General features: G+C 40.3%; 1 protein-coding gene across 29 annotated transcripts in view; it reads left to right on the top strand.

Annotated features, from left to right (window-relative positions):
* The window catches only part of DTNA (dystrobrevin alpha), a 217,152-nt gene that overhangs the window by 123,591 nt on the left and 66,297 nt on the right, over positions 1–27,264 (top strand). For all 29 annotated transcript variants that reach the window (XM_068671740.1, XM_068671743.1, XM_068671742.1 and 26 more), the window contains 2 exons: positions 1,768–1,848; positions 24,982–25,195. In XM_068671740.1, the coding sequence (XP_068527841.1) occupies positions 1,768–1,848; positions 24,982–25,195 (295 nt within the window). The remainder of the gene's footprint in view (positions 1–1,767; positions 1,849–24,981; positions 25,196–27,264) is intronic.

The following is a 27,264-nucleotide window of genomic DNA, read 5'->3' as shown; positions in this document are numbered from 1 at the left end:
ATTACTGCCTACAGTTTTGTTTATTTGGAATTAATACTACAACCTAGAAAGTACGAGGCAGTCTCACTTTGCTTTGAACCCGTTCATCTTATTAGAATGCTGAAGTTTCATGAAGGAGCTCTGGAAGCTTTTATTAGTGTCTTGCACTAAGGTTAAAAGGGAAAAAAGTGAAGTTTGTATTACTCATCGGTCCTACTAAAAAAGGAAAGACTTGTTGTTGTAAGCGTTACCCTCTCCTTCAACAGTAAAGGAGTTTTCCAAAAGCTGTCAATGGGGTACTAATACAGAAGAGAAAAACAATAATTCAGCAATAAGCCTATGGTGAAAAAAACACAAGACTTTCTAGACCTGATGTGAAGTAGTTAAAGATAGCTTCTTCCAGGAACAGATGGTGTTAAGACAACCAGCTGGCAGAAGGGAGTAGCTGAGAGCCCCAGGAAGATGGTGTGGGACAATGCGGTCAGGAAAAGAGCAGAGTCTGGGGAGAGGGGAGAGTATCGTTCTCATTTTCATCTCACAGGGTGGAGCACATTTGCAATACTCAGGTCCAAAGGGTGCCAGATTGTTTAAGAAAGTATGGGTGAACGATGCTGACATGGCCATACATGCAGCAGTGAAGCCGAGCGGCCAGTCAAATAACATGAAGAGGAATTTCAAGGAAAGCCTTTGGGAAATGGGTAAAAGCAGAATAGGGCCATATTTCACTTGTATGGATGTGTTTCATTTGGACAGTTCCTGGAGAAGCCCTGCTCTTGTAGGTTGGTACCGTTCCTAGAGAGGAGGCTGCTCAACTGAACAGAACAGTTTTCACTCTTTTATTCTAGGGCCAACCACAGTGAGAAAACAAATATGCAAGAGCTCAGTTGTACATCATTCCATGAAATGCGTGGCACAATTAATAAGCAGTCTCACATCTCATAGGCCATATTGTAGCCATGCAGCAACACTTCTTGTGTAAGGCATACCAGCCAAGAAAGAGAAACATTTAAATAACAACCTACTCATCAACTTTTTGAGACTTTTGGAAAGTGTAGCGGATGATACACACCAGCAGTATGCCTGAAGACACCGTGCCAGATTCTGCCCCCCATCCCGGTCCCTTTCTGCTGCTCTTTCACGTGGAGTAGCTACCAGTCAGCTCCTACCCGTGTCTCCTGGACAGCTGCTCTGGAAACGCTGCCAGATCTTTAAGCTGGAGAGGCCAGGGCCAAGCTGTGTGTGAGCCAGGGAGCCGGCTCAGTGATCTCCGTTGCAGAGAACATGCCTCTGCAAAACAGAGGATGCCCCATGCTCCTTGCAGCATTTTTGCCCCCTTCTGCAGATCACTATCAGCCTTTTAGTTACGGCATGATATTGTTTCCAATTTGGTTTGCTGGCAATACCTCTTTCTGATCTGGCATGTCTGCCAAAGATATTTGTTATGAGCTTTGTTGTTAAATATTAAAATTAGATGGAGGTTTTCCCTTCTGTTGGAGCCTGGCCAGTGTGTCTTTTAGCCTGCAGCTTGACCAGATTGTTCTTCAAAGTGACAGACACAGTGGGCTGACTATTCCTTGCCTTCCTTCGTAAAAGTCTTTTAACGCTGTAGCTCCCACCTTTCCCCATCTTTCTGCCCTCCCCTCACCACTCTCCCTGCAAAGGAGATAACCTTGAAAATAATTAAACAGAGTCAGCTCCTGTGTCCCCTTTGTTCTCTGGCATCCCTGTTACCAAAGATACACATAGGTTATATTCCATACAAATGTCTCTGCTATTCTCTTCCACTAGGGGCTCAAGATCTGGATCGCATTCGTTTGTCCACCTACCGAACAGCCTGTAAGCTCAGATTTGTTCAGAAGAAATGCAACTGTAAGTATGTCAGCCCTTCTTTCATATACTATTGCAATTAGCTGTCCACTGCACTCCACGGTCTGTGCCTCAGAGCCATCACACACAAAAAAAAGAACTATTGGATCTTGCATGGCAAAAAAAAAAACAACACAACACACTAACCAGAGTACCTGGGTAGATTTTAAATACTGACTTGTTTATGTAAGGACCTTGTCTCACATATGCCTGTGACTCTGTCACAGAAGTGTGGGTCTTCATGCAGGCCACAGCTTTAATTAACATGTATGCTGACTACATTGTCCAGTTTTCTTGTAAATCATATTTGGGAGTTACAGCAATCCTGCAAATTAAGTGCTTTTATTGCAGCTCTGCAAAGGAGAAATGGTGATTCTAGTCTATTTGGTTTGCAGCAAAGTGTGTGCAACATTAGTCGGCAACTTTTTTCCAGAAGGTCAGCTGGAGAGATCTCTTCCAAGAGGAGGAACCTGCTTGTAATCTCTGCATGCCTTTCTTCCACCTTCTAGGCTTCATTCCTGAGAAGTTTCCCACTTAATTAGTGATCTTTTTAGCATTTATTCTGAGATTCTGTCTGTCTTCCTCTACAGTTTCAACTTCTATGAACACATTCATGAGAAAAGCTATAAACTTTAATGGAAAAATGCATATAAAAGCTGTAATGGATTGTATCATTTGTTCTCTGTCTGAAATATTGTGCAATTATGTAGAATGGTGGGTTTTGGTTTATGTGCTTTACTGGACCTTTTCACACTAATTTTAATTTTAAAATATCCTACCCATGGGAACTTTTGTCATTAGTACTAGGAGGGAGAGGACTAATGCAGAGAAAACAAGTTTTTTAGTTATCACATTTAAACCAGAGTGATAGCATGGCTACGCTTTGTGCTGTGTGCAGTGGTAAATACATTAAGAAAAGCTCAGTGTAGATAGGGATTACCCGCCTGGGACAGAAGTCCTAGTTCTGAGGCTACATCTATCTGTGTTACAGAAATATTTAATTTATGCTGTCCAAACATACTAGAGTGGCCAAGCTGTGGTGGAAGACTTTGGAGGGTATTAGATTATTAGCTACAGAGTTGGTCTTTCAGTCACCTCTCCAGCACATTTCTAATATTTTTAATTTGTGTTTAGCTGAAGAAAGGTTCGTATCACATTATAAGCAGGCTGCCAGACACAAAATTTAGGAGGGTTTTAGTACCTGTCCAGCAGCTGTCTTATGCCATTCAGAAGGAAATGTATCAAAAGACACATTTATGCTGTGTTCAGCTGTTAATTTTATGTTTTGTATATCTTATGCTTAAGTGGATGAAATTTCCACTTCATTTTCATGGTTATAGTTCAATAACCTGAAGTGACAGAGATATCTAATGAAGTTGATGCTGAGAGCAAAGTTGTAGCACTAATTGCTTTGGTAACTGTGTATGAAGCAAATGAAAAACAAAAACGAAAACAAAGACATAAAGGTGCAGTAGCCTCATTGTTGGGAGTGGCTGGCTAATTAAAAATATTGGTTGTTAATCTTAACTTTGTTCCTCGTGTTTATCAAGTTGGATCTGCTTATATGAAACTTTTCCTTCTGTTCATCGTATAGTGAACCAAAGCAAATGCCCTTCAGTTTGCCAGGTTGTGCCAAGTCCCTCATGGACACCGCTTGCCTTCTGGCCTTCTGGTTACCACTGATAAGCTAGGAGAAGCAATTTACGGGTTTTATATCAAGAGTTATGTTGTAACAGCCTCTTCCAAAAAAAAAAAAAAAAAAAAAGAGAGAGAGAGAGATGAAAATATTGTCCTTAGAATTAGGTTCTGTGCAACTTAAGAAATAATTTCCATTGCTCTGGAATGGGATGAGTTGCACACATCTTTTCACCGTGAAGTACAGTTTTCTTCTCATTGCTTCTATCCGACTGCAGTTCTCCCAGATGGGTTACTCTTACTAGTAGGAAGAGAAGTCATTCATTTACCTGATGGGATTTCAAGCAATGCTTCTAAACAGAGAGCTGCTGACCCAAGAGCTGCCCTGAAATGGTTAATATCAGACCTCCTGCTCATGTCGGTGACTCTTTTTTATTTCCTGCAGAAATTGCCATTAAGCAGTACCCAGTAATATGTTCAAGAGAAAAAAAAAAAAAAGTGACATAGGAAAAAGAAAAAAAAGAAAAAAAGCCCTTCTGCTGCATGCGAGATGTTTCATTTAGGGGAGGATATAAAAAGAAAAAGCTCAAAGGCAGTCCCACTCCACTCCCTGTGGATAGCACCTCCTGTCACTCAAGCCATGCTTTCAGCTGTGCTCTCCTGCCCTGCCTCGACCAGCTTTTCACTCACTCATACCAGCCCAGGCTCACTGGGAAAAAAATTGCTCGGAAAAAATGTATTTAAGGGGTTCTTTAAAAGAACTAATTTAATAAATTGCAGGAGCTGCTCTTGGCTGCGGGCTGGAGGTGTATGAGGATGGAAGCAAAGAGCTGCTTTGAGTGCCAGAAGTGGCTCTTCCAAGAAAAGTAGAGCAGAGGTTTTATTAACACCAGCTTTTTTTACCCAAAGGTGCACATTAGCATAGAACAGTGTGTGACAGTCCTGGGATATCAGGCAGCTCCACTTACCGCAAACAATGCAATGTTTGTTTCTGCTGTCTTTAATGCAGGCACAGCCTCATCTCCTTGCCTCCCTTTGTGAATTCTCTCACTACAAGAGTGTTTTGCTGCAACCTTCATCAGAAGAATGGGGTTTACTGGTGAAGTAAGCACTGTATAATGGGAGAAGATGCACTGGCAGTCTAAGGGCTGTTCTCTCTTGCAGTATCTCTCCTTGAACTAGTTAGACTGTGTGGCCAAAAATTATAGGGGAGGTGACAATTTACCGCCCTTTACCAGAATACCCCTACGTGTGTTGTACTCTGGATACTAACACTTGTTGATCAGCTTAATTGCACGACTGAATTATTTCATTTTCACAATAGGAAGATAACTAAAGATACATAGCAAACATTCTTCAAAACTGCAAATATATGTCTTTGTGATAATTCTGTAAAACTTTAGGAAAACTACTGTGCATGTGAGAAGTGTTTCTTGTATAAAAATCTCTGTGAGCGTTTAAACCAACAGCCAGTTTAAATAAAATCAGCAGAGTGAGAAAAATCAATATCAGTCATTGCAGTTATTTGTCAAACAGGATGGAATTGAAATCAGTCCAGCTTAATTCTTCAGAGGAGCAAGAAATTCTTCATAAGGACTCAGAAAATATGTACATAAATTTGAAGGAAAAAAAAAAAAAAGCAAAACTATCTTTTAAAAAAAGCTTCCTTCAGATTTAAGCATACCCCTTTTCCTATGTTGATGCTACCAATGAATAACAATAACATTTACAAATTATTGGTGGCACACCTCTGACTCTGCTAGTGCCCAAACGTGGAATGCAATCTATGACATTCCAGAAGTAGAAGATCAATCAAATTCTGCATGCAGGAATTCCAAAACCTGGGAAGCTTTACTAGTGCAGCATGAATATAAACTCACTATATGCTTCCCTATTTCTGATTACAATTTCCAAGCAGAGGAGTAATGAACAGACAAACTCTGTCGGTAGTGTAGGTACATTTGAGGATTTGTGGGGTACAGAAAGAGACGATTACATGCTACTTGGTTCCTAGTTTGCACAACTCCTGTAGAAATAGAGTTATTGCAATAACAGTAGTCTTCTCTTAATCATAAGGACTAGCACAAGATGTATGTACCTCTTCTGAAAAACAAAACAAAACAAAAAACAAACAAAAAAACCCTCAAAACTTGAAACTCAAAGAAAATTTGATGCTAAAAAAGAAAAATCTTGAGGAGAAGAAAAAGAAAAATCTTGAGAAGGTCTTCAGACTGGGACATGAATAGTTTCAGATGCATTCCAATAGTTTTGGAGAGATGGACCTGAAAGAAAACCCTACTGGTGGTTGCATCATCCTTAGATCTAAGAATGTAAAGCAGGAGCATGTGAGCTGACCATGGCTACTCTAGTGGGTCTTTCTGTTGAATGTAGTCTCAGAAATAACAACGCCCTCATCATCTGAGGTTAAATTTCATTATCTGGGATAATCAAAACAGACAGGAAGCAGGTGCAGAAACCTGATCAAAAGTGCTACATGTTTATTGCAGTCTGTACTGTGCAAAATGTAGCTAGCTGACTTCTTCATCACCTAGATTTCCTAGTGTGCTTTAAAGGAAGCCCTAAATAGTGCCCACTGTCAAGGGGGGAGATGGAAAAACTACAGATGAGCACTATGATGTCTGCAACAGTCACGGAACTTAAATCCTACAAACCCAACGTTGCTCAAAGTCAAACATTAGGGTGCTGTACTTCGCTTGACCTCCTGTGTGTTGAAATAGGTTTTGAAACATCCAATGTACATTCTCACCATGCAAGGAAGATGCCATCTTGACTTACAGCTCTCTATCCATAGCATTCAGACACAGAAGAGTAATAAGGCTTTCCTAAAATAAGGTACAAGTGACCAATGGCAGCAGCTGCATCTATTTTTCAACAGTCATGTATTCAGGAAACACCAAAAGTATGATTTGTGGTACTCCCCAGTCATCATTGTTCTGTTGGTTTATTTTAATATTTGATTTCCAGTGAATTTATTAAAACCCATTTGTTTATACAGAAAAACAATCTGAGATGAAATACCATGTTCGCATGCAAATTCCCTCCGGGATACGGTGGCAGCAGGAGTAGAACATAACAACATATCATAATCAAAGCCATTATACAATTAAACATCACTCACTAATACAGAGCTGTGCAGCTGGAAAACTACTGCTGTCCTTAATGAACTTTTCTGAACATGTTGTGAGTTTATTCTATGACTCTGGCTGCAAAAAGCAGATTTTGCTGATTTCCCTAGATCAGAATAAATCATTGGCAGTTGAAAGCTTGAATCTAAAGCCATGATGAAGATGGTAATATGAGGCTTAATTAATGCAGACAAAAAGGAAGCTTTTTTCTCTGATATAGTTTAATCCCAACACCTTAGGGTTTCGCTGTCTTTGTTTCTCCCTTCAATATTCTTCTGCATGAATGATTTTTTGTTTTGTTTTGTCTTATCCAAGTCATAATACAGCTGTTTGCACATTGGAAGCGGAGCTGCCACCGTTGTGATGGAGACCTTGTGAATGTCCAGGGCAGCCTCCTCCACCTCCACCCTGCCCTTCCTCCTGCCTCCTCTGGGCTTAAGTAGTCACAGCCGGGCATGTAGGCATGTCAGCTTAATCTCCATACGTGCTCTTGGGTGCCTCTCTGATCTGATCTGCCTTTTTACATTTGTTTTAAGTTAGAATAATTTCTCACCCTCCTGAAATATAATAATTTCCCACTGAAAATGAATGACAGTTATTGTAAACACACTATTTTTAGATACTTAGAGCTTTTTTCCTTCTGTGCTCTTATACCTCCTGTAACGCTACAGCAAGCTGCTGAAACTGGTTTGTCCTAGAAACTGGCAATTTTAGTATAAAATGATGAGATCAACCTGTGTGAGCTACTGGCCCTGCTCAGGATGGCAATCGGTTTTAAAAACATGATTTTATTAAACTGAAATAGAATTACTGGTAGGTTTTGGTCTGTTTTCTTTACTGGACTGATGCTTAAAATACTGTCTTAACACATCCCATTCAATCTGCCATCCACCACAAAATGAAAAGTCACAGTATCTGCTACTTTGAGTAAAAGGAAAGGATATGAAAGTCTTGATTCCATGCTGGAAACGGTGCTGTGACCTTCTTCTTGTCCAATGGCTTAGGAAGTTGATAATAGATACAATTTCAATTTGCTCTTCTTCATGAGAAAATATGCTCCATATCCAAAAAGTTGCCTGTTTTTGAACAAGCCTAGAAGATATTTATAAGTGTTCGGGACTGGCCTGTTAGTACTTAACCCAGCAAATCTTTCGTATTTATATGTTCATTGATTCAGTCATTCACAACAGCTTCTTTTTACTGAAATGAAACAATTCACTACCATACCATACAGCCATTCTTTCTTTGACTCGGTATCAACTTTCTCTAAAGTGAAACGGAGTCTGGAGTCCACAAGAAATGCTTGATGGTGTTTGCAAGAATCCCATGAAGATCCTTGCTGTGGCAAGAGGCCATTATTCCCAGTATCCTGCCTTTTAGTTTTCAAGGACTGTATGGGCTGTGCAATTTGTGCCTGTCCCTCATTCTCTTTTTTTTTTTTTTTTCTTAGGATGACCATAAGAAATGGAGGCACCAAATTATCATATTTATAGAGTTGTTTAAGTTAAATAACTTAATCCTCCATCATTGTAGGGTTCTACGATTAGTGCTCTTTTCTTATTGTTGGTTTTTATCATGTTTTTCATTTCATCCTGGAAGCAGTAAAGCACAAGATAGATTCGGGCTGGGTCACAGAGCAATCAGATTGAATGACAAGCAAAGTTGCATATTCGAGAAGTGTAAAAGGTCTGCTTGCCTGCAATTTGAAACATTATTTCCTGTGAAAACAATCTGCCTCTAGAATTTTTGATCATGGTATCTTCTTATCCTTCTAGACCCTCAGTGGTAGTCTTCTGGGAGATTTGTTTAGAAGTTCTATAACTGTTTTTAAAAAATAGATTTCTTCATTCTCTGTTGATCCTCTTGGATATTCTATGATCTGCTTATTACCATTAATTTAATATTTATTTTTTTTAATCAGAATCTGAGACTTATAGTCATTCATATGACTCCAAATGATATAGCTTTAAAAAAAAATCACTCTATTACAAGACCCACAATACCATTGTGTAAGTTACTAATTCTGGTATCCTGCTGTACTTGAATAATGGAAAGAAAGATGAGCTAATGATTTTAAAAACTTTTTTGTTCCTTTGTCTTTACCAGCGACTTAGAGACTAAATGCTCCTGGAACTGCTAGTACTATTCCATATGGGTTTCCAGGCAACTATGGGAAAAGGATGCATATATTATACATTCTGCATTATGCATCAATTATTTAATCAAAAGTTCAAAAGGGCTTGATTTAGCATATTCCCTGCAGACAAATCCTTCATAAGGATTTTAGTCTGTAAGTGTTCACTCACAGAACAATATCCCGAAAATGGGTTCAGATTTTCTTTTCTTCTCCTTTTAACTGTAAAAGTCTATTAATATGCTTTACAGATCCTAATAGCTGTTAAGAGAGCGGGCATATAACCTGTGTATTTGGCACGTTCATAGAGGGACCACAATTACAAATTCAGCCTTATTTCAGCGGTGGCACAAAGTGGACCAGGTTTTTGGTCTCTCAGATGTCCCTAATTATTTGCTTTTAAAGGCTACCACCACAATTCTGTCTTGTACAGGATTAATACAAGACCTATCAGTGGACATTTGGAATTAATTTCAATGTCAAAAAAAAAAAAAAAAAACAAGGCTGTGTATCCTAAACTCCTACCTCCTCATGTGCTTAGAGACTGATTTTTCAACCATACCATTATTCCAAGTAACTCCTGTTAAGAACTGAGCTGCAGAAAATTGTCAGATAATATTATTTTGTCCTTTACAGAGGAAAATGACTGAACTGGCATCCTTTGAGCCAGTAGTTGACAGACACATAGACTAGGCCACGTCCCAGGTACACAGAATAGACTGCCCTCCGCTACACAGGTGCCTCAGCCCCAGCTTGATGCCGACAGCTTTGCAATTGGATCCTAGCTGAAAACCTTGTCTGACTGACTTCCTGAACTCTGCTAACACTGCCATTCACTGTGCTATTTCTGACACAGGCTTAAGGTTGGGCAGTCTGCTCAATTCACCAGCTGATGACTGAACGTTTGCTCCAGGCACCAGGGATTAGTCACCTGTGACCCGGCATGCTTTGGGTTAGTCACCCAAAACTAGAAAGCTTGTGCATCTTATTTCTTTCTTTCATTAGGGAGACCAATGGCCTTAATGACTTAAAAAAAAAAAAAAAACAAGCAAATAAAAAAAAAACAAAACAGTTATGAGCTTAGTATTCTTCTAGACATTCTAAAAATTGCAAGATACGTGCAGACATACAATCTCATAAAAACAAATGGATATCTTGCTGATGATAACACGATCACTGTATCTTCTGAGAGCTGCTGCTTCTTCATGTGAGAGCTTTTTCTTCTGTGACCCTCTTGGTCTTTTTTTTCCTTCAACCTGAGGCTGTATTTCTAAATCTCCCCTTTAATCATTTCACTCCCCCTTCTTCAGCTTCATCTTATTACCTGTGGCATGTTTTATCTCTGACTTCTCTTCAGCCCTTGGTCTCTTGGTTGCTCTCTCCTTCATGTTAGCCTCATGGCTGCAAGAAGACTTTCTTCAGGCAGACTGTCTCTTACACTTGAGCCTTTGTTTCATTCCTGTGTTTTCACAACCTGTGGTAGTTTTATCTGGGTGGGCAGCCGAACTCTACCACAGCTGCTCTCTCACTCCCCCTCCTCAAAGGGGAAGGGGGAGAAAATACGATGCAAAGGGCTCAAGGGTTGAGATAAGGACAGAGAGATCGCTCAACAATTCTCATGATGAGCAAAGCAGACTCAGAGTACGGTGATACTAAGATTTATTGCCTGTTACTAACAAGCTAGGGAAGTGAGAAACAAAGGAAAGAAACTAGTAACAGAGAAAGGGGAAAAAAATATCTAAGTTTTCCTTGGAGCAGCTTTGGAGTGAGTTTGGTGATCGTAGTCCTTTGTTCCTAGGGACCTTCAGTCCATCATCTCAAGCTAGCCCTGCCTCTGTTCTGGACTCAAAGCAGAAAACTCTTTGAGGAGTCATACAAGAGCTCTGTCCATACCTATGTTCTGCGGAGAGTAGAGTACAGCTTTGATGCCCTTGCAAAAAAAAATGTTTTCCCTGAGAAGATAAGCTGCAACATTTTGCCTCATCCATGTGCAGTAGCATTGCATTCAAAGTGTACTTCCCCATATCATCTGCTGAGTTGAGAATTTTGTTGAGGTGGTTTTTGTTGTTGTTTAGTTTGGTTTGTGTTTCCTTTCCTTTCCTTTCCTTTCCTTTCCTTTCCTTTCCTTTCCTTTCCTTTCCTTTCCTTTCCTTTCCTTTCCTTTCCTTTCCTTTCCTTTCCTTTCCTTTCCTTTCCTTTCCTTTCCTTTCCTTTCCTTTCCTTTCCTTTCCTTTCCTTTCCTTTCCTTTCCTTTCCTTTCCTTTCCTTTCCTTTCCTTTCCTTTCCTTTCCTTTTTTCTTTTTTCTTTTTTCTTTTTTCTTTTTTCTTTTTTCTTTTTTCTTTCTTTTTTCTTTATTCTAGTTTGGGTGCTATCACATAGCTCTGGAGAATGGATAGGCACTGTGCAGCTTTCCTCCACCTTAACTGAACCATCTGCACCATCTTCTTACCTAAACAGTTACCTCCTCTGCAGAAGGTCTGATCTATCTTCTGCCCTTCCTCGTTCCCTGCTTCATTCCCTTTCAGCCTCTGTCTCCAGCAACTTTTACAAATAAAGCTGCTGTGGAGCCAGCAGACATGCTGTCTGTCTGCGGTGAATGTTCTCAGCAATTACAGGCTTCTTTAGGGTGAGCAGAGCAAATAGTCCAAAGAAGAAAACTCAAAGTGTAGAGCCTGACATAATTTTCACTATAAATCACTTCTTCTGTAATTCCCAAAGAGTGTTTTTTTCCTTCTAAAACCATGTTAATTTGTTTCCAGAGTCACATCAAAAGTCAGTCTGTGTATCTCTAATGCTGTAGGTCAGCTTCGTAACCCTCAGAAAATTCAAAGGCAGGCTTTAGCTTAACGGTTATCTCTTATTTTTACCCACCAGCTGTACCTAGGATCATTTTCTCTAAGCCTTCGTGGAGGATTTCTTACAGCATATATCTGGTATGTTAGGACAAATTGTGAGAACAGAAGATGTTGGCCATAAAAATAATTTCCCAGTTTTGTAAGTGTGAAGAGACTGCACAGCATAATGTCCTCAGTGTGTGTTGTTCTCAGTATGGTGCTGGGACTCCACACAATGAACATTCAGCTTCCCAGCACTGACTCGTTTATGATGCACAGTGGCTTTACAGAGACAGTTTTCCTTGTGCTGGATTAAGCCATTTCTAGGCCAAATTCAAACTGAAATATCTCTCTGATATTGTTGTTGGCTGTAGAAGGCTTGTAGCAGTGGAGCTGCCAGTGGTCTCTGGTACATCTCTGTGCAAAGCGTGGCAAATCCTGGTGGAAGTTGCGTGTATGCTCAGCCCTTACTTCAGTTCCTGTAGGTGTCTTCTTTCCCAACAGAAAGTAAATTGAAAGTAAGTCTGTTGAACTCACTGACATTACTACAACATGAGGAAAGAAGTGAGTCAGTCTCTCAGTACATATAGTTTGAGGAGGTTGAACATTTCTAACAAATGAAGTCAACACTGGTATAGCAATGCATCTCGTGTAAGGGTGCTGACCTTCCCCAAGTTTAATTTTCCACATTTCTTTCATCTACATTTTGTCTTGAAACTCTTTTTATTGTCTCAGATTTGTAGGATATCTTTAAGAATTGCATGCGTAAAATAAAGGATGACAAATAAGTGGCTGTGCACATTGAGACTCTTACTCCATCTAGGGGCCCTGACAACACCATTAAACACAGAGGAGAAAGGATATAGATGTGTGCTCCTTCACTTAGATCCCATTTCTCTGTCATTTTGCATTCTGCATTTTGGTTTCCTTTCTTATTGTTGCTGATTGTTGAGTTATGTTTGTGTCAACGGGAGCTTTTCTCCTTTTCTTGGCCTATTCCTCATGCCTGTTTCCTTGAGAAATGTGATGTTTTGGTACGTGATATAGCACAACTTGCTGAAATGGGAGTCGCCACAATTGCCTCCTGGTTCTGGGGTTCTCTTTGCTGAATGATTCATCCAGGGCCTGGAGCACTGGATCTTGGAGAAGACACTGCCTGGAATATGAGTAATGGCTGGGGAGCAAATGCAGAAAAATTATGTGAACACAAGGACAGATTTTAGTCAAATGTTCTCTATAGTTTGCCTGAATGAGACATTGTCTATTCAAACAAATTTAATATGAAAAAAAAAAATGGATCTTCAGGATACCAGAATACTTCTCTCCTTATCTCAAGACCAATTATAACTCAGATCCCCAAAGACTTTTAGGCAAATAAATCCTCACTTTCAAATGTAATAGGTGTTTAAATACGAAAGCCTGAATCGGTGGCAGTAAGTAGCACCTCCATTACCAATCTCAACAAAAGGTTAAATGAGATTGAAGTCTGAACTGTCCCTATGACTTCAGACATAAGATGGTTTTCTGCCTAAGTCCAATGTGCCACATGAACGTCCTACTTTAGATCGAGTCTCTTGCTTTTGACAGCTGAGGTAGATTTGGAGATTTTGTCCTAAAATAAATCCATCACTCCCAGAAACCCTCTGGATTGACCCAAACACTTCATAAAAGAAGAGAGAAGTGTATGCCATCTCTCTTTTGCGTGTCTCTTCTGTTCTGAGGATGAAAAATACAATTCTGATATCAGGAAACTTACTCAGGCATTAAGTATAGCTTCAGTAGTTCTCTGTTTTTAATTGATGAAAATGTTGTGGGCCAAATTCAGTCCAGATCATGTAAGAAATTATTTAAATTAATATTAAAAATATCAGTTTAACTATATGTTTGTATTTAAAATGCTACATCTTTCATATTCAAGGAAATACACAGCTGCTAATTCATTAGTATTCTGTACCTTGTGTTGCTGTTTACAGTCTTGCCAACCCTAAATGATTAAAAAAAATAAAAAAGAAAATATTACCATGAGTCAAACTCTGAAAAACAGGAGATGGGCCAAGGAAAGGTTTTGTCTTCGAGCAGTTTTGAATGTATAATAAGTGCTCATTCTATTTCGCTGACCTTTGTGATGTGACTGAATATTAAAGGTTGAGAATGTAATCTCAACATTTTTTCTATGGCCATGAGGGAAGAAATTGTTATGAGGAACTGTTAAACTGAATATTCTCGTGTCATCACGAGCTTTCAGTGTCAGGGATTTTAGAGAAAACAGCAGTTCATGTGAGATTGGGGATAATACCTTGCGTCTTTAGAACTGGTAACACGTACTACTTCAAAATTAACGAACAGTATGAGTAGTAACTCATTTTTTCAACATTTGCATTCACTTTACAATTGCTTTTTGCAAGTAACAGTGCCAGAGCAAGCTGAAGGCCTCCTGTGGTATGGAGAGGTTTTGTGGGTTAGAGGGCAGCTGGGAGCAGTTGCATCAAAGGGGGAAAAAAAAGAAAAAGAAAAAAAAAAAAGTTATTTCAGAGAGAAAGATGTGGTATTAGTCAGACTTGGCACATGAAGAAACGCACTTCTGGAGGAGGTTTTATCACCATAATAAGGACATTCAACATGAAGATTATTCTGCCCTTTCCACCTCCGAGGTTTGGCATTATTTGCCTATCAGATGTGATAGCCTTTATGGGCTATTCACACAGCCAAATCTCCAAGCACATAGTCTTTATTCAGCTAAATGCACGGACAAGGCAGTTTTCTGGAGGCAGCGGTGGGAATACACAGCCTTTGATTTGTGTTAGTTTGCTTGACGTCGTGCCAATAGAGAGTTAAAATTTAATAGCCAATGTGTGCTGCATTTCCTAAAATGCGCCCAGTAGTGCCATCCTGTGGTCAGCACCACGGTGAACAGAAGGCTTGTGAACAACCTCCTGCCTGTTCCCTAAAAGCTATTTTGCCTTGGATTGTTACACAGAATCTGAGTTGTGCCAGGCTGTAAAATTATGGTTTGCCACTCAAATCAGTCATTTCTGAACTTCTAGTTTAATCTCATAAACAGGAATGCAGAACCTTTTTTTTTTTTTTCCGGAAACATTTTTTTGAAAATCTCCATAATCCAGTTTCTGTCACCAGATACATATAGCAGAGACGGTACTTTGAAAATCAGCTGCAGATACGGTAACACCCCACCCTGGAGACATTTTTGCCTCCTTTGGGGAGTACAGAAGCTTTTTTTGCTTTTTTTTTTTTTGCAGTATAGTACAGGAGCATTATGTCTACTCAAAAATTTGAAATAGTAATATTTTACTAAACAAATTATGAACTCTGATGTAAGGCAAATCACCCTTTATTTTAGCAGGAATTGAGTAATCTGTTGTGTACCATCTGTATTTACTGACCAAAATTTGTTACCTCATGTCCCTGTGAATTCTTTGGCTATTTTAAGGCCGGCACTTGCAAAACCCATTTGAAGGAACTGTTCAGTCAGGTTGAGGCCTGATTGCACAGTGCCTCAAATGAAGCATTTCTTATTGGAATGCTGTTAGGGTGGGATGTAAACATCATAGAGATTTATAATATAGGAATACCGCTGTCTGTTTTGGGTTAAATTTACAAATTTTCTGAGTATGGGATACAGGTATCAACACATCCGATACTGAGACTTCGTCTTTAACTCATAAATGTGTTCATCTATTAAAACAGGTAAATGATATGTAATGAAAGGATCTAAGCTTTGTGAATCCTTAGCAATGGCGCAGCATTTAACTGTGTTCTCTCCAATCTCTCATAAAAATATTAAGGGGCTTGGAGTTACATTTTTATTATTTAATTTTATATATGCCGTACTTCATTCAGCATTTTGAATAAATTATTTCCAAGTGTATTTAAAAAAAAAAAAAAAGAAAAAAAGAACCACTTTCCCAGCAGCTGGGTGACAAGCACACGACAAGCATTTCCCCATCCCAGCACTGCAGGGTGCCTCACCCACCGCTCCCCTTTGCAGGATCGACTGTCATTAGCTGTGCTCACCGGGGACACTGATGGCCTCTTCTGCCACCCACACAGACCCCTTCGGTCTTCAGTTAATTTGGGTGAGACAAAATAGGCAGGAAATGACAGCAGGGGGAGAAGGGGCTTTTATTGTAAGTGAAATTAATGTAGAAGAGGAGAATTTTACCAGAGATCTTCAAATAATCTTAGTGGCTTTTTCAGGTGCCATATTAAAGATGAAAAGACCACATTTCAGTGTATAGTTATCCTAGCAGTTCTATCTCATTAATAGCTCTTGGCCAAGTTGACAGACACTTCCAACAGAATACATTTGTTTAATGTGCTGTAGTGATCAGAGTCTCAAAAGGTTTGGCAATAACTCACTTTTCATTCTGGGCAAAACAGTAGGCAAGAATACAAGGATGCAAGCCTAGATATGTGGACAGGAGAAGATTTAAAACTTTCCCCTAGAAAAAGTCAGTGCCTCAGCTCTATGCATCATGTTCTACAGATTACCAGGTATCCAGCAGCCAGCTTTAGCAGCCATTCAGAAATATCTCCCATGCATGCAGTTAGCTTGCACGTGCATGGACAACCCCAGTCCTGCCGGGCAGTACATTGCTTGGGCAGACTGACTCAAAGCTCCATGTTGCACAAAGTCCAGATTGTCCTCTGGGACGTGTGCCATGTGGGCAGGTGAGCTGCATGAATTCAGGGAGACCAAGAATGTCTGAATTGCTCCATATGCGTCGTAGTTTGGAAGAAGGATGTTTCAGTTGGTTGGTCTGAGTGTTTAGTTACTTATCCGCACACTACTCCTCGCTGTGGGAATCCATCAGTGGGGTGGGTAGGCAGAAGTGGATTGCCGTACTCCAGCTATCTGCTGAGCTAGTGTACACCACACACCTGCCCTCTGTATGCCTGACACAAAACACCTTGAGGATGCAGAGGACTCTTTCTCAAGTGTTCAAGGTGCCTCAGGGCAGGCTCTGGTGGTTATTTTTTTGGTTTGTGGTTGGTTGGTTTTTGTTTTGTTTTGTTTTTTTTCCAGTCTGCCTGCATGTATCAGAAAAGGGACTTGGAGCTCAGCTTACTTGATCAATGGCTTTCGAGAAAATCGGTGGCTCAACAGATGGCAGGGTCACCCTAGAGCAGGTTGCTCAGGTCTATGTCCAGTTGGGTTATCTCTGAGGATGGAGACTCCACAGCCTTTCTGGACAACCTATCACAGTGTTTGGTGGCCTTAACATTGACGTTTTGTTCCATACGTTTAAATTGACTTTGTTGAATTTTAAGTAGTGCCCCATTGCTTTCCATCCTTTCACTGTCCTTTCCCTGAGAAGAGTCTAGCTCCATCTTCTTTACTCCCTTGCATCAAATATTTATACACACTGATAAGATCTCCTTGAGCATTCTCTCCTCCAGGCTGAACAGTCCCACCTCACTCAGCCTGTCCAGACCCCTCTGAATGGCAGAACGACCATCAGGTACACTAGCCACCTTTTCCTTGTTTTTCATCAGCTGCAAACTTGCTGTGGGTGCACACTGTCTCATCATCCAGGCCATTAATGAAGGTGTTCAACAGCTTCAGCCCCAGTATTAGGGCAGTGGCCTACATTTTCCCAAATCTTTCTTATGCTGCTGCTGTACTTGTAGAAGCCTTTCTTGTTACCCTTTACATCCCCTGCCAAACTCAGCTCCAGATGGGCTGTCTTTGACAAGACTTCAATTTTACAAAGAAAGAAGTAAATATTGGCTCTGGTTACTCTGGGTTATCAATCTATCAGTGAATCATCCTATTTCAAACTACTACATAGAGCTACAACACAGATATCTAAACTCTTTAGATTTCTTTTTGTGTAGTACCCTGAATTTTCCGTAGGAATTAAAGCATTTGGGGATCGGAATAGCATGGCAGTAAGCATTCTGAACATTTTTTTAATTACTTTTTTAAGCTTATATTTTTTACTCTGCAATCACTACATCTGCAAAACCTAGAAATCCCTTGAAATGGAAGGAAGATGCAATGAAATACATTTTGATAATGACAAATTCATATATGCACTGACAACCTAGATGTCCACTACTCTCACTTTTTGGAAAGCAAAGGCCCAAGAGCTGTTAACAGCTTTCAGAGCAGTCAGAAGTAGCCCAGGGCACACTAAGCTTGTTGGGTTAGCTGCCTAATGGGTGCCCAGCTGTGCTAGAAATCCCTGTGCTGTATAAACTGTCTGGCAGCAGAGAGGTAGATAAGAGAGGTAGAGGAGGAGCTCAAGAGATGTGGGAGTGGAAACAGGAGCATAGAGGATGTTTCCAAGTGTAGGCAGAGTGCAGGCTCAGATATTTGGGCAATGAGCATAGCCTGGGTGTGCCAGGCCATGTAGGGTGGCATCTGTCACCAGACATACCCAGCCAAAGAGCTGCATACCCCATTTATCGCCCTGAGCAGCAGCAACACCATGGTATATTTTCTTTTTCATGTAATTTGGCACCAGAAAACGTGAAACATTGCAAACCACTGTAGCTGGCAAATTCGTCTGCGTAGCAGTAGGACACGTAGATAAAGCTTTCACTAGCATGCTGTGGCTGCTGGATTTGAGGGGCAGCTTGGCCACAAAGAGGTGTCGTTTCGTGGGAAAACACACCTTGCGCAGTGCTCTGCTACCCCCCTGGCAGCAGGAAAGAGGAGAGGAGCAGGAAGAGTGAGCAACTTTCCAGGGCCTCATAACAACAATGATGACAAACGGCTCCAGCACCCTGATTTGCAATGCATTCACAGATTCTAGTCTGAAAAAGAAGAATCATCTAACATATTTTATAATATTTTGCGTATTGTTAGGACAAGGATGCATAAACCTGTCACTTTTAATGAAATCTGTGTGAAATACCTGGCATACAAGTACCACCAATTTCAAGTGACAGTGCTAGTATGTTTAAGCTCAGGCATGTCTGTAAGACCATTGCTGAACTAAATTTTTTAATGAAATGTCACCTTAGATTTTAGAAATAATTGAGATAAATGCTTTTTAAAATGTTTTTCATCTATTCACCAACAAACAAACATCTGTCAAGGCAGAATTCTGTTGTAGCTATTCTGTTGGCATGTTTAACTTAGATTTAGTTAGACCTACTGTATGTTAAATAAATTTGAATTGATTATTAAAGCCCTAATTTAGACGCTTCCCTTGTTTGATTAAATGTAATCTTCTCTTCCACGTTCATTTAATAATAAATGGAAAGATAGCATTGTAGAGTTCATGGTTCAGGTGGAATACCAAAAATACAGGAGAAGAGATGAGGATTTTTGCATAAGTAGATCAGTTTAATGCAAAGAAAGCTTAAGCACACAGACTGGTTTGGGTTTTATTTTATTTAATTTTATCTTATTTTTATTTTATTTTATTTTATTTTATTTTATTTTATTTTATTTTATTTTATTTTATTTTATTTTATTTTATTTCTTAGAAGATAAACTTCCACTAGTTTTCTTTTATATGATTGCTTAGAGCAACATCATTTTTGACAACTGATGTTTGAAGTAATCTTCTGCCTTTGAGATTAGTGATATATCCAAGATTATCTATATCTCACAGCCTCTGTATATCACAGTGATTCTAAATAAACCAAATGATGGAAACAAGACTTCATTCTTCACCTTACAAATAAATTTTAATTTCTTTGCTTTAAGCTGAAAAAAATGGGAGTAGTCCATCTCTCCTCTCACATTTTGGTTATTGATACATCTTTATCTACCAAACAGAAAACTACTACTTGTAAATAGCCATTAAATTAAAAATACATTGATTTTCTCCTAATGAAGAAGCTAAAGAATGAAGTTCAAAATCAGTAAAACTACCATGTATATTTGTAGTAAACAACATCGTTTTGTCCAAAATTCTCCTCTCTCCCAGTATATTGACTACACCTCCTCCACAAATCAACCTGCTGACAGAGTCGTAGGATGGTGGAATTCTGCACTGTGACTTCTAATTACTGTTTTTCATTGTAATGAAGTAGTAAAAGGTGATAGGAAAAGATGTTCTGAACACGAGTAAAAGCAGAAGGGCAGGATGTAAAACTTCAGGGGTATCTCTAAAAGCTTTTCAGTTAGAGGAAAATGCAAAACTCCTTCAAAGTGAGTCAGACATCTTCCATCCACACTTAGATGCTGCAAAAGAGACAGACTAATTCATTTACAACGTGCTGGTAGCAGTCACTCTCCAAGTATTGTTTTAACAGGTGAAGGAGTTCACTGAAGGAAATAACATTTGTTATTTGGAGTGTATTTTCATGCATTAAACTTAATTCTCTGCAATTTGGGCCGTGTCTCCTCAAAGTGTGCATTTGTTACTAACAATTGCTGTGGAGAAGTGAAGGGCAGCCATCTGCAGTGCTGTTCATCTGCCTCGTCCCACTTCTGTCTGAACGGATACTGAATTTTATTTACATTCACTAATCACTGTCTGTTGCTGAATGTGCTCAAATACGGAAACAACTTCGGCAGTCTTTAAATATTATTTAATCTCATATAAACGTTAAATTAGCAGACAGTGTTTGCTGTAAAAGATCTAATAATGCAGATGTTTAGCATAGCCACGACTTCAGAAATCACAACAAAAAATCGGAGGGGAAATGCTAGTTGAGCAATTGCTTGTGGAAATCGACTACATTTTTTCCAGACAGCAGGCAGATGAGGAAGATTTGCTATACCTGGGTAGCTCTGCAGTGTAGAGTGGGCAGCCTTCCTGAAGGAAGGGTCCTTGGAGTTTGGCTGGGCTGTATGGTTTTGAGTTGCTTTATTCTACATAGTTGCTATACACAAGCTGCTTTTTCTCCTAATGTCTAATGATAGCTTGGTGGCACTGTAAAAACAACTGCCAGATTTCTGCAGCTTAGGAGATCCATTTCAGAAAGGGCATCTTCCTCATGCTGAGGGGTAATCCCCTTCTTAGGGGGAAATGTGGGCAAGGCAGCAAAAGCAGCAACAGTAGCTGTGAAGAAAAAAAAAAAAAAGATAAGAATTACATTGCAAGGCATTAGGTCAGATTATAGGGGAAAGAATGCTCTCTTGCTTCCATAAGCTAGTTTTGCAGCAAACTTCCTATCACCACAGAACTTAGAAATCAGATTCAGGTTTTATTGCACTATGTGTAATATGTACAAAGTAAGGAGAAATGCCATCTTCAGTGAGGTTAAGACAATCTCTGGGATGGATGAATAAATACATGGCATAACAGATGCTGTAGGAAATGGGCAACAGAGAGGATGAAAATTAAAATGAGAGTTTTCAGGATTATCATTCTGTTCTTATATTAAAAAGGGTGTGACCCTACAGATACCTTATTAGCTGTAGATTGATACTGTCATAAGTTTCTAATAGTACAAATGGATAAAGAGGAGCTTACAGAGGCCTGTGTTTTTGTCTGCTTTTTCCCAGCATTGATAGGTTGACTTGGCAACATGATATAATACTTAAGCCTGCTTACTACATGAGTAAATTTTTTTAAAAATAGTATTCAGCAGGGTACTAGACCCAGATGCAATCTGTGCTAGGTCAAGGGATGCGGAGGCTGTGGCTATGACAGGATCTGGTAGCTATTTATACAGATCACAATATTTATTATTCATATTTTCTGTAAAAACTAATTATTCTAGGCCATGTGGTAGTCAGAACAGAAAAGACATCTTTTCTTGACGTTTAAAGAACAAGGTGTGGGATTCGTCTCCGTTAACCTTGCCAGCCCTGAGGTCACAGCTCCCGCACGCTTTGTAGTCAATGAAGAAACAGAGGCACCTTCAAAGCACTGCTCATCCCACTTGTCTCCAAACAGCCGTTTTGGATGCCTGTTCCTTTCACCAGTCGTAGAGGGAGCCTTGATCACCAGCTGACACTTGACATCTGTTTTCTAACATTTAAATTCAGGTGGGCAAAATCCTGCCCATAACAGCTGACTTGAGTAAAGGCCAGGGTCTTCAGTCCTCCGTACAGCAATCTAACAATATCTCCTTGTGGTTTTCTGCTAGGCATTTAAACATATATTTTTAAAATTAGCAGATCTTGTTAAAAAGTCTGGATCTTGTCCATCTTTCATTTCCTCCTCCAGGAAGCGTTGCTTTCTAGCCTCTGTAAAGAGATTAGAAATTCATGAGTAAAATGAAAAATAAAATGGTGCAGTAGGATTGTTGTTTATTTGGCTTCAAGTGGAACCAAAGTGTTTCTGGAAAAAAAGCCTAAGTGAAATTATTTATGGTGCAAACGCACAGCAGTTCCTTGAGACTAATACTTTATGGTGGGTGGGGGACAGTTACTGCTATGTAATTTCCACTAAATCACTTTCTTAGACACATGCCCTACCTTTGTGGCATACCAATGAATACCAGGATAGCCTGTGAGTCTTTCAAGTTAAAGTTAGTGCTAAAAACAATATATTTCTCTCAAATGTGTTAGTGTATTGATATTATTAGTCCCACCTCTGCTAGCCTCTGGATATTTCCATTCTGAGGACCATCACCGAAACTAACTCTGGGTATGATTATCTTATGGGAAATATAGTATCAGTGGGAAAAGGAGAAACTCATGAAAATTAGACAGCCACGTAATATCAGTAGTGGATCACATGAAGAATAAAGACACCATGCCCCATTTCCACTTCATTCCTTATGCCAGGTGTTTTCCTCCATGCTCAAGTGTTTTCTGCTAATAGGATGCGGCAATTAAAGTTAGAATGCTGTGTTCAGTTCTCACTGTTAGGGAGCCTGGATGTCTGGTTCATCCTGCCTGGATGGCCTTTTACCAATGCTAGGAAAACCATTGCAGTTCCCCACAACTGCAGAAGTAAACCAGGTATGCAAATGGCCAGAACAAGGGGCTTATCTATGTGTTTGTTCATTTGCACCTATCAAGTTTGAGGCTGCTTGAGATGTACGCTCAAGCAGCCCTGATGACATGATTTATTACTCTTTATGTTCTCTTTTTCCACTGCCACGTTTTATTTTCTTTCTTTTTTTTTTCATTTACCAGTCTCATCCACTCCCAAATAAACAGCCTGTCCCTGTTTATTCCTTTCCCACTGGCCACAATGGTGCTGATTTTACAACCTTACTCAGTATTTATGATAGGGTTGCCCTAGTAATTTCTGCCTCTGTCAGCAGTGCTGCTCATCTAGTAACCCTGTTTATGCTCTTTCTGGGGTTGCTCTCTTGGTAGTGGAGCCTCAAGTTAAGGTTAGCCATCTGCATACATATGTCTCCCTTTCTGCTGTTCCTTATGCCTTGTAATTTCTCTCTTTGCCACCTTTCCAGTGTAGCTGCAGCCCAGGTTTGACAGGTTGCATGCATACCCCAGCACCCAGAAGCCCTCCTGGTGACACTGCTTGTGGAAGGACCTTCTCCTTAATCTACTTGTCTGAACTACCAGGGACCATCCTCATGGACAGCAGCAGATAGACCTTGGGGGAAATATCACACTTAGCCTTCTGCTTTCTGCTTGCCTTTCCCTTCTTAATAAGGCCACAAAATACAGGCCTATGGTTTGGCTATTAGCTGCATCTTTCAGCATATCGCTCTGTATTTCTTCCTTGGCTGCCTTATACTGGTGGCCCAGAGTAGGAAACTCTCATTAACTCTTCTCTCCATACAAAACTCTCATGTACCATACAATGGCCTGCTTTCTGATGACTTCTTCCATCCCCTGAGCCATGTGGAGAAGCTTCCCAAAACGGGGCAGGTAATATGTGCCAGCTGTCTTCCTTGGGATTGTTCATCTCCCATTTACACAGATTATTTTAGTGGCAACTTGACAGTAAAAACTGGTTGAATGGGAATGGTCATGGCTGTATTAAAAGGATCCAAAGAGAAGTTGTGTGATCCCCTGCCTGGCTTAATTCAGGATGCGTCTCTCAAGACAATCTCCTGACAGCATACAAGGTCAGCCATAGAAGTTTCTAGTACAAAGGCCAAATAAACAATTAAGTGTAACATCTTGCAGTTTTTCCCAATCAAGTGGAAAAGTGCTTTGTATAATGCCTGAAACAGTTGCTGCTGCTGTTGTCACTCACCTGTATGCTCTGTTTTCCTCCTTGGGTGTTGCAGCTTACACGGCAGTAGCAGATTTTTTTTTTCCCCTAAGGTAGAAGGAAAGAAACCCAATCACTGGGAAAAATTCTAGACTAAGTAAAAAGACAATACATGTATATCTGGTTTCATTTATCTAGCTAGTGACAGTTTACATTTCTCTGCCACCAGACTATCATGTCACATTGCAGTCTGAGACACTGCCTTCAAACCACGCAAGTAAAAATATAATGATGAGGATTAGAATTAAATTTCTCTATCCACAATAAAATGGTGGATTCCAGATATGGGTGGCTCTTGAAACGAAGACATATCGCCATGCTAAGTAATAGGAACTGTGCAGTACTTTATCTAGTAAAAAGAAAGAATTTTCACCCTGAGCCTCATGGTTTGTTTTCCATTGAAAATTTAGTAGGAAAGAAGGTAATACTTAAGACTGAGAGAGAGAGAGAAAGAGAGAGATGATTCTTTGAGTTCGAGTTTGAACTAAATCCAGATTTCGAATGAGTGTGGGTTTTTTTAATTTTTGGCAGGGTCCACCATTTCAAGAAATGCCAATTTGCAGCAAGCTGATCATACTGTCACAATAACAGTGCTACGCAAACAAGATTTTTGTTCAGATACAATGTGAGGGTTGAGCAGAGATTGTCCTTTAAGCTGTCCTTGCAGGCAAAACCAGCCCCCATGAAATTCAGCTTAGACCAGGACTTTATCAAAGAGAGAGATTTAAGAAATCATTTGGCAAATATATTTAGAAGACCAAAATATGACTTTGGGATCGCTCCTTATGTGTACTTTATTTAAATGTGGCTTGTCTACCCTGACTCAATTGCAATTCTGTTTCTGTAAAATATTTTGCCTTCAGTACAAATTGCTGAAAAGAATTTTCAAAATGTCAGTGTGTGTTAAGCACTTAGTATTCGTAGGATCTTCCGAAAAGCCCATCTGCTATGCAAATTAATATCTAAGAGTAATTTCTGAATGGGTATTCATAGAGGCATGGTTCAGAAAAACAATTAGCATATGTTTACCTTCCAGTGATTTCAGTAAAATATAGATTTTTACTTGAACACTTTATACAATGAGAAGTGATTTCCTGAGCTGAAGTTGTACTTATTGCAGCTAATTATATCAATATATTGTTTGCATATTAACGGATTTGATTTTTATTTGCTCTTCCCTTTGCCAAGTTTCTCAATGATGGAAAACGCATTCATTCATTTCATTATTCAAAGATCATGTCCTGCATGATGGTGTTATCCCCACGGTGTGGTGTGCTCAGGAGTGTGTCCCCCTGACTGTCTGTGTGCTGTCCCCTAGTGCACCTGGTGGACATCTGGAACGTGATAGAAGCACTGCGAGAAAATGCCCTCAACAACCTGGACCCCAACATCGAACTGAACGTGGCTCGCCTTGAAGCTGTGATTTCGACGATTTTCTACCAGCTCAACAAACGGATGCCGACGACCCACCAGATCAATGTGGAGCAATCCATCAGCTTACTGCTGAACTTCTTGCTGGCGGCCTTTGATCCGTAAGTCTGCCTTCAGTACCCACACGGGCTTCCCTCCTTTCCTGACTGGCAAAAGGATTTTGCTAGCTCCAGAAATATCTCTGGAAAACAATTCAACGAGCTATATTCTGACCCAAATAATGAGCATGTGAATAGTGCTAACTAGGGAGAGAACCTAAAATTAAGGACCTCTACTTTCCTTTCTGCTGAGCCAAATTCAGCACAACTGTGTTTTCATCCAGTTACTCAGATTTGTTCCAGTTTATATCAAAGAGGAATTATCTACAGAAACGAATTTACATCCACTTCTAATTTGCGTAGTTATTTATTGACATAGCAGTGGCTGACACCACTGCAATGACTCTGCAGCAGTGACAGGGGTTAATAGCTCATTATTTGGAAAGAGCTCATTTTCCTGCAAGTTCTTGCAGCTGTAAGCAATTTTTTTTTTCTGGCTCATGCCAGTGCAGCATGATTTTGAGACCATGACAGAAATAGGATAAAGACCAGGAGGTGAAATTGAAATTCATGTTGTTTATTACTGCATGGGACCTGTATTACAGAAAAGAAAAGTTCAAGATAGAGCAAGCCACTTACCTTAACAAGTGTACTGTGTATACATATTATAGTTAGTGGATATGTAGACATCAACCCACATTGCCGTGTTCAAAATCCTCAGAAACAAATTATTGGAGAACAGTGGTTATATCTGCAATTTATCTCTTTATGGCTTATATTTTGAAAATTCACCAGCTGAAAATGCTGTCGTGACACCCTAAAATAAAGATGCTGCCTCTCTCTTCTCCTTCCCTCCCCTTTCCATCCTCTGGCTTGACGGCCTGGTGCTGGCTTGCACCTTTTGGAGCCAGATCAGCCGGGCGGCTCAGTCACCATGGCAACGGGGAGAAAAAGTACTTGTTCCACATGACAGGGCTGCACCCAGCCTCCCCTCCGGCCGCTCCGAGGGAAAAACAAGAAGTCAATCAGTTGTGAAACCGGAGCCTTCAGGAATATTTTTCCCCTCTCAAGGGCAGTAAAACAGGGAGCAGGCGCTTTAATTTATGCCGTTGCGGCTGTGACAAGAGCACTAAAGGACAATGGAAATGGCCGGACACGTGCATCGGTGCATGCTGCAAGCAAAACGCTTCCCGGCTGATAAACACAAGGCCCAGGGCCGTGGAAGCAAGAGCTGCGATAACGTGCTTGTTCTGTAGCTCTCTGCAGCGGGGGTAAAGATGTCAGCTCGATGTCAAGGCTGCTCGCAGCAAAATGGAGGGAAAGGTTTTACTTCTCTGTAGGGAAACAGAAAATCTGAAGGGCTCGGTTTTGCTTTCCCTGAGCACAACATCACACATTCTGTGTGTTGTGACCTGTCTGGGGCTCCCGTCAGGACCTGCAGGTGAGGAGGCTGTAACCCTGAGGCAGTCCTCCTCACGCAGCTGCCTCCAGGCAGGGCGCACGGGATGCGTTTCCCAGGAGGGCAGAGACAGCCGGAGGGCCCTGAGGAAAACACACTCTGCTTTGGGGTCCAGGAAGGGTACCGGCTGCATATGACCTTGGTTGAAATGCTCCAAATATCTGGTGTTTGGTTCGTTTGACTTAGTAGTTAGGAGAAGGAGGAGCAAGGCCTTTTCTGGTGGTCCCATGCTCACACAGAAGCCATACATTGGATATAGGAAGAAACAGGCATGGGGCTATTAGGCTGGGTTCTTTCTCTCCATGTCCTTCCCTCATCTAAAGAAACCAGGCAGTTAAACTAAATTACCCTAGAGCCTTCTTGGATGGGAACAAGGGTTTTATTAGGTGCATGAGTCATGCTGAAATCCCAGTAGTCACCCCTGAAATAGTCCTGTTGGCTTTGACCTGGGTTTACTCCTTAGCTTTTTAGCCTTGTGTTTTCAGGAAATGGGCGGCCTTTCTCAAATGCCATCCAAAATTCCAGATTGTGAGGAATTATTCCTTCTCTTTAATGAATGTTAATAAGATCACATTTGATTCTATGAACACAGACAACAGCAACAACAACAACAAAAAACAAACCGTAGAAAAAGCAGAACAGCTTTCTAAGACCAAAACAGCATAATAGCTCT

This window comes from Anas acuta, chromosome 2 (assembly GCF_963932015.1).
Source record: "Anas acuta chromosome 2, bAnaAcu1.1, whole genome shotgun sequence".
Classification (NCBI taxonomy): Eukaryota; Metazoa; Chordata; class Aves; order Anseriformes; family Anatidae; genus Anas; species Anas acuta.
The sequence above is the reverse complement of the archived record's forward strand: the minus strand, read 5'-3'. Positions and strand labels throughout refer to the sequence as shown.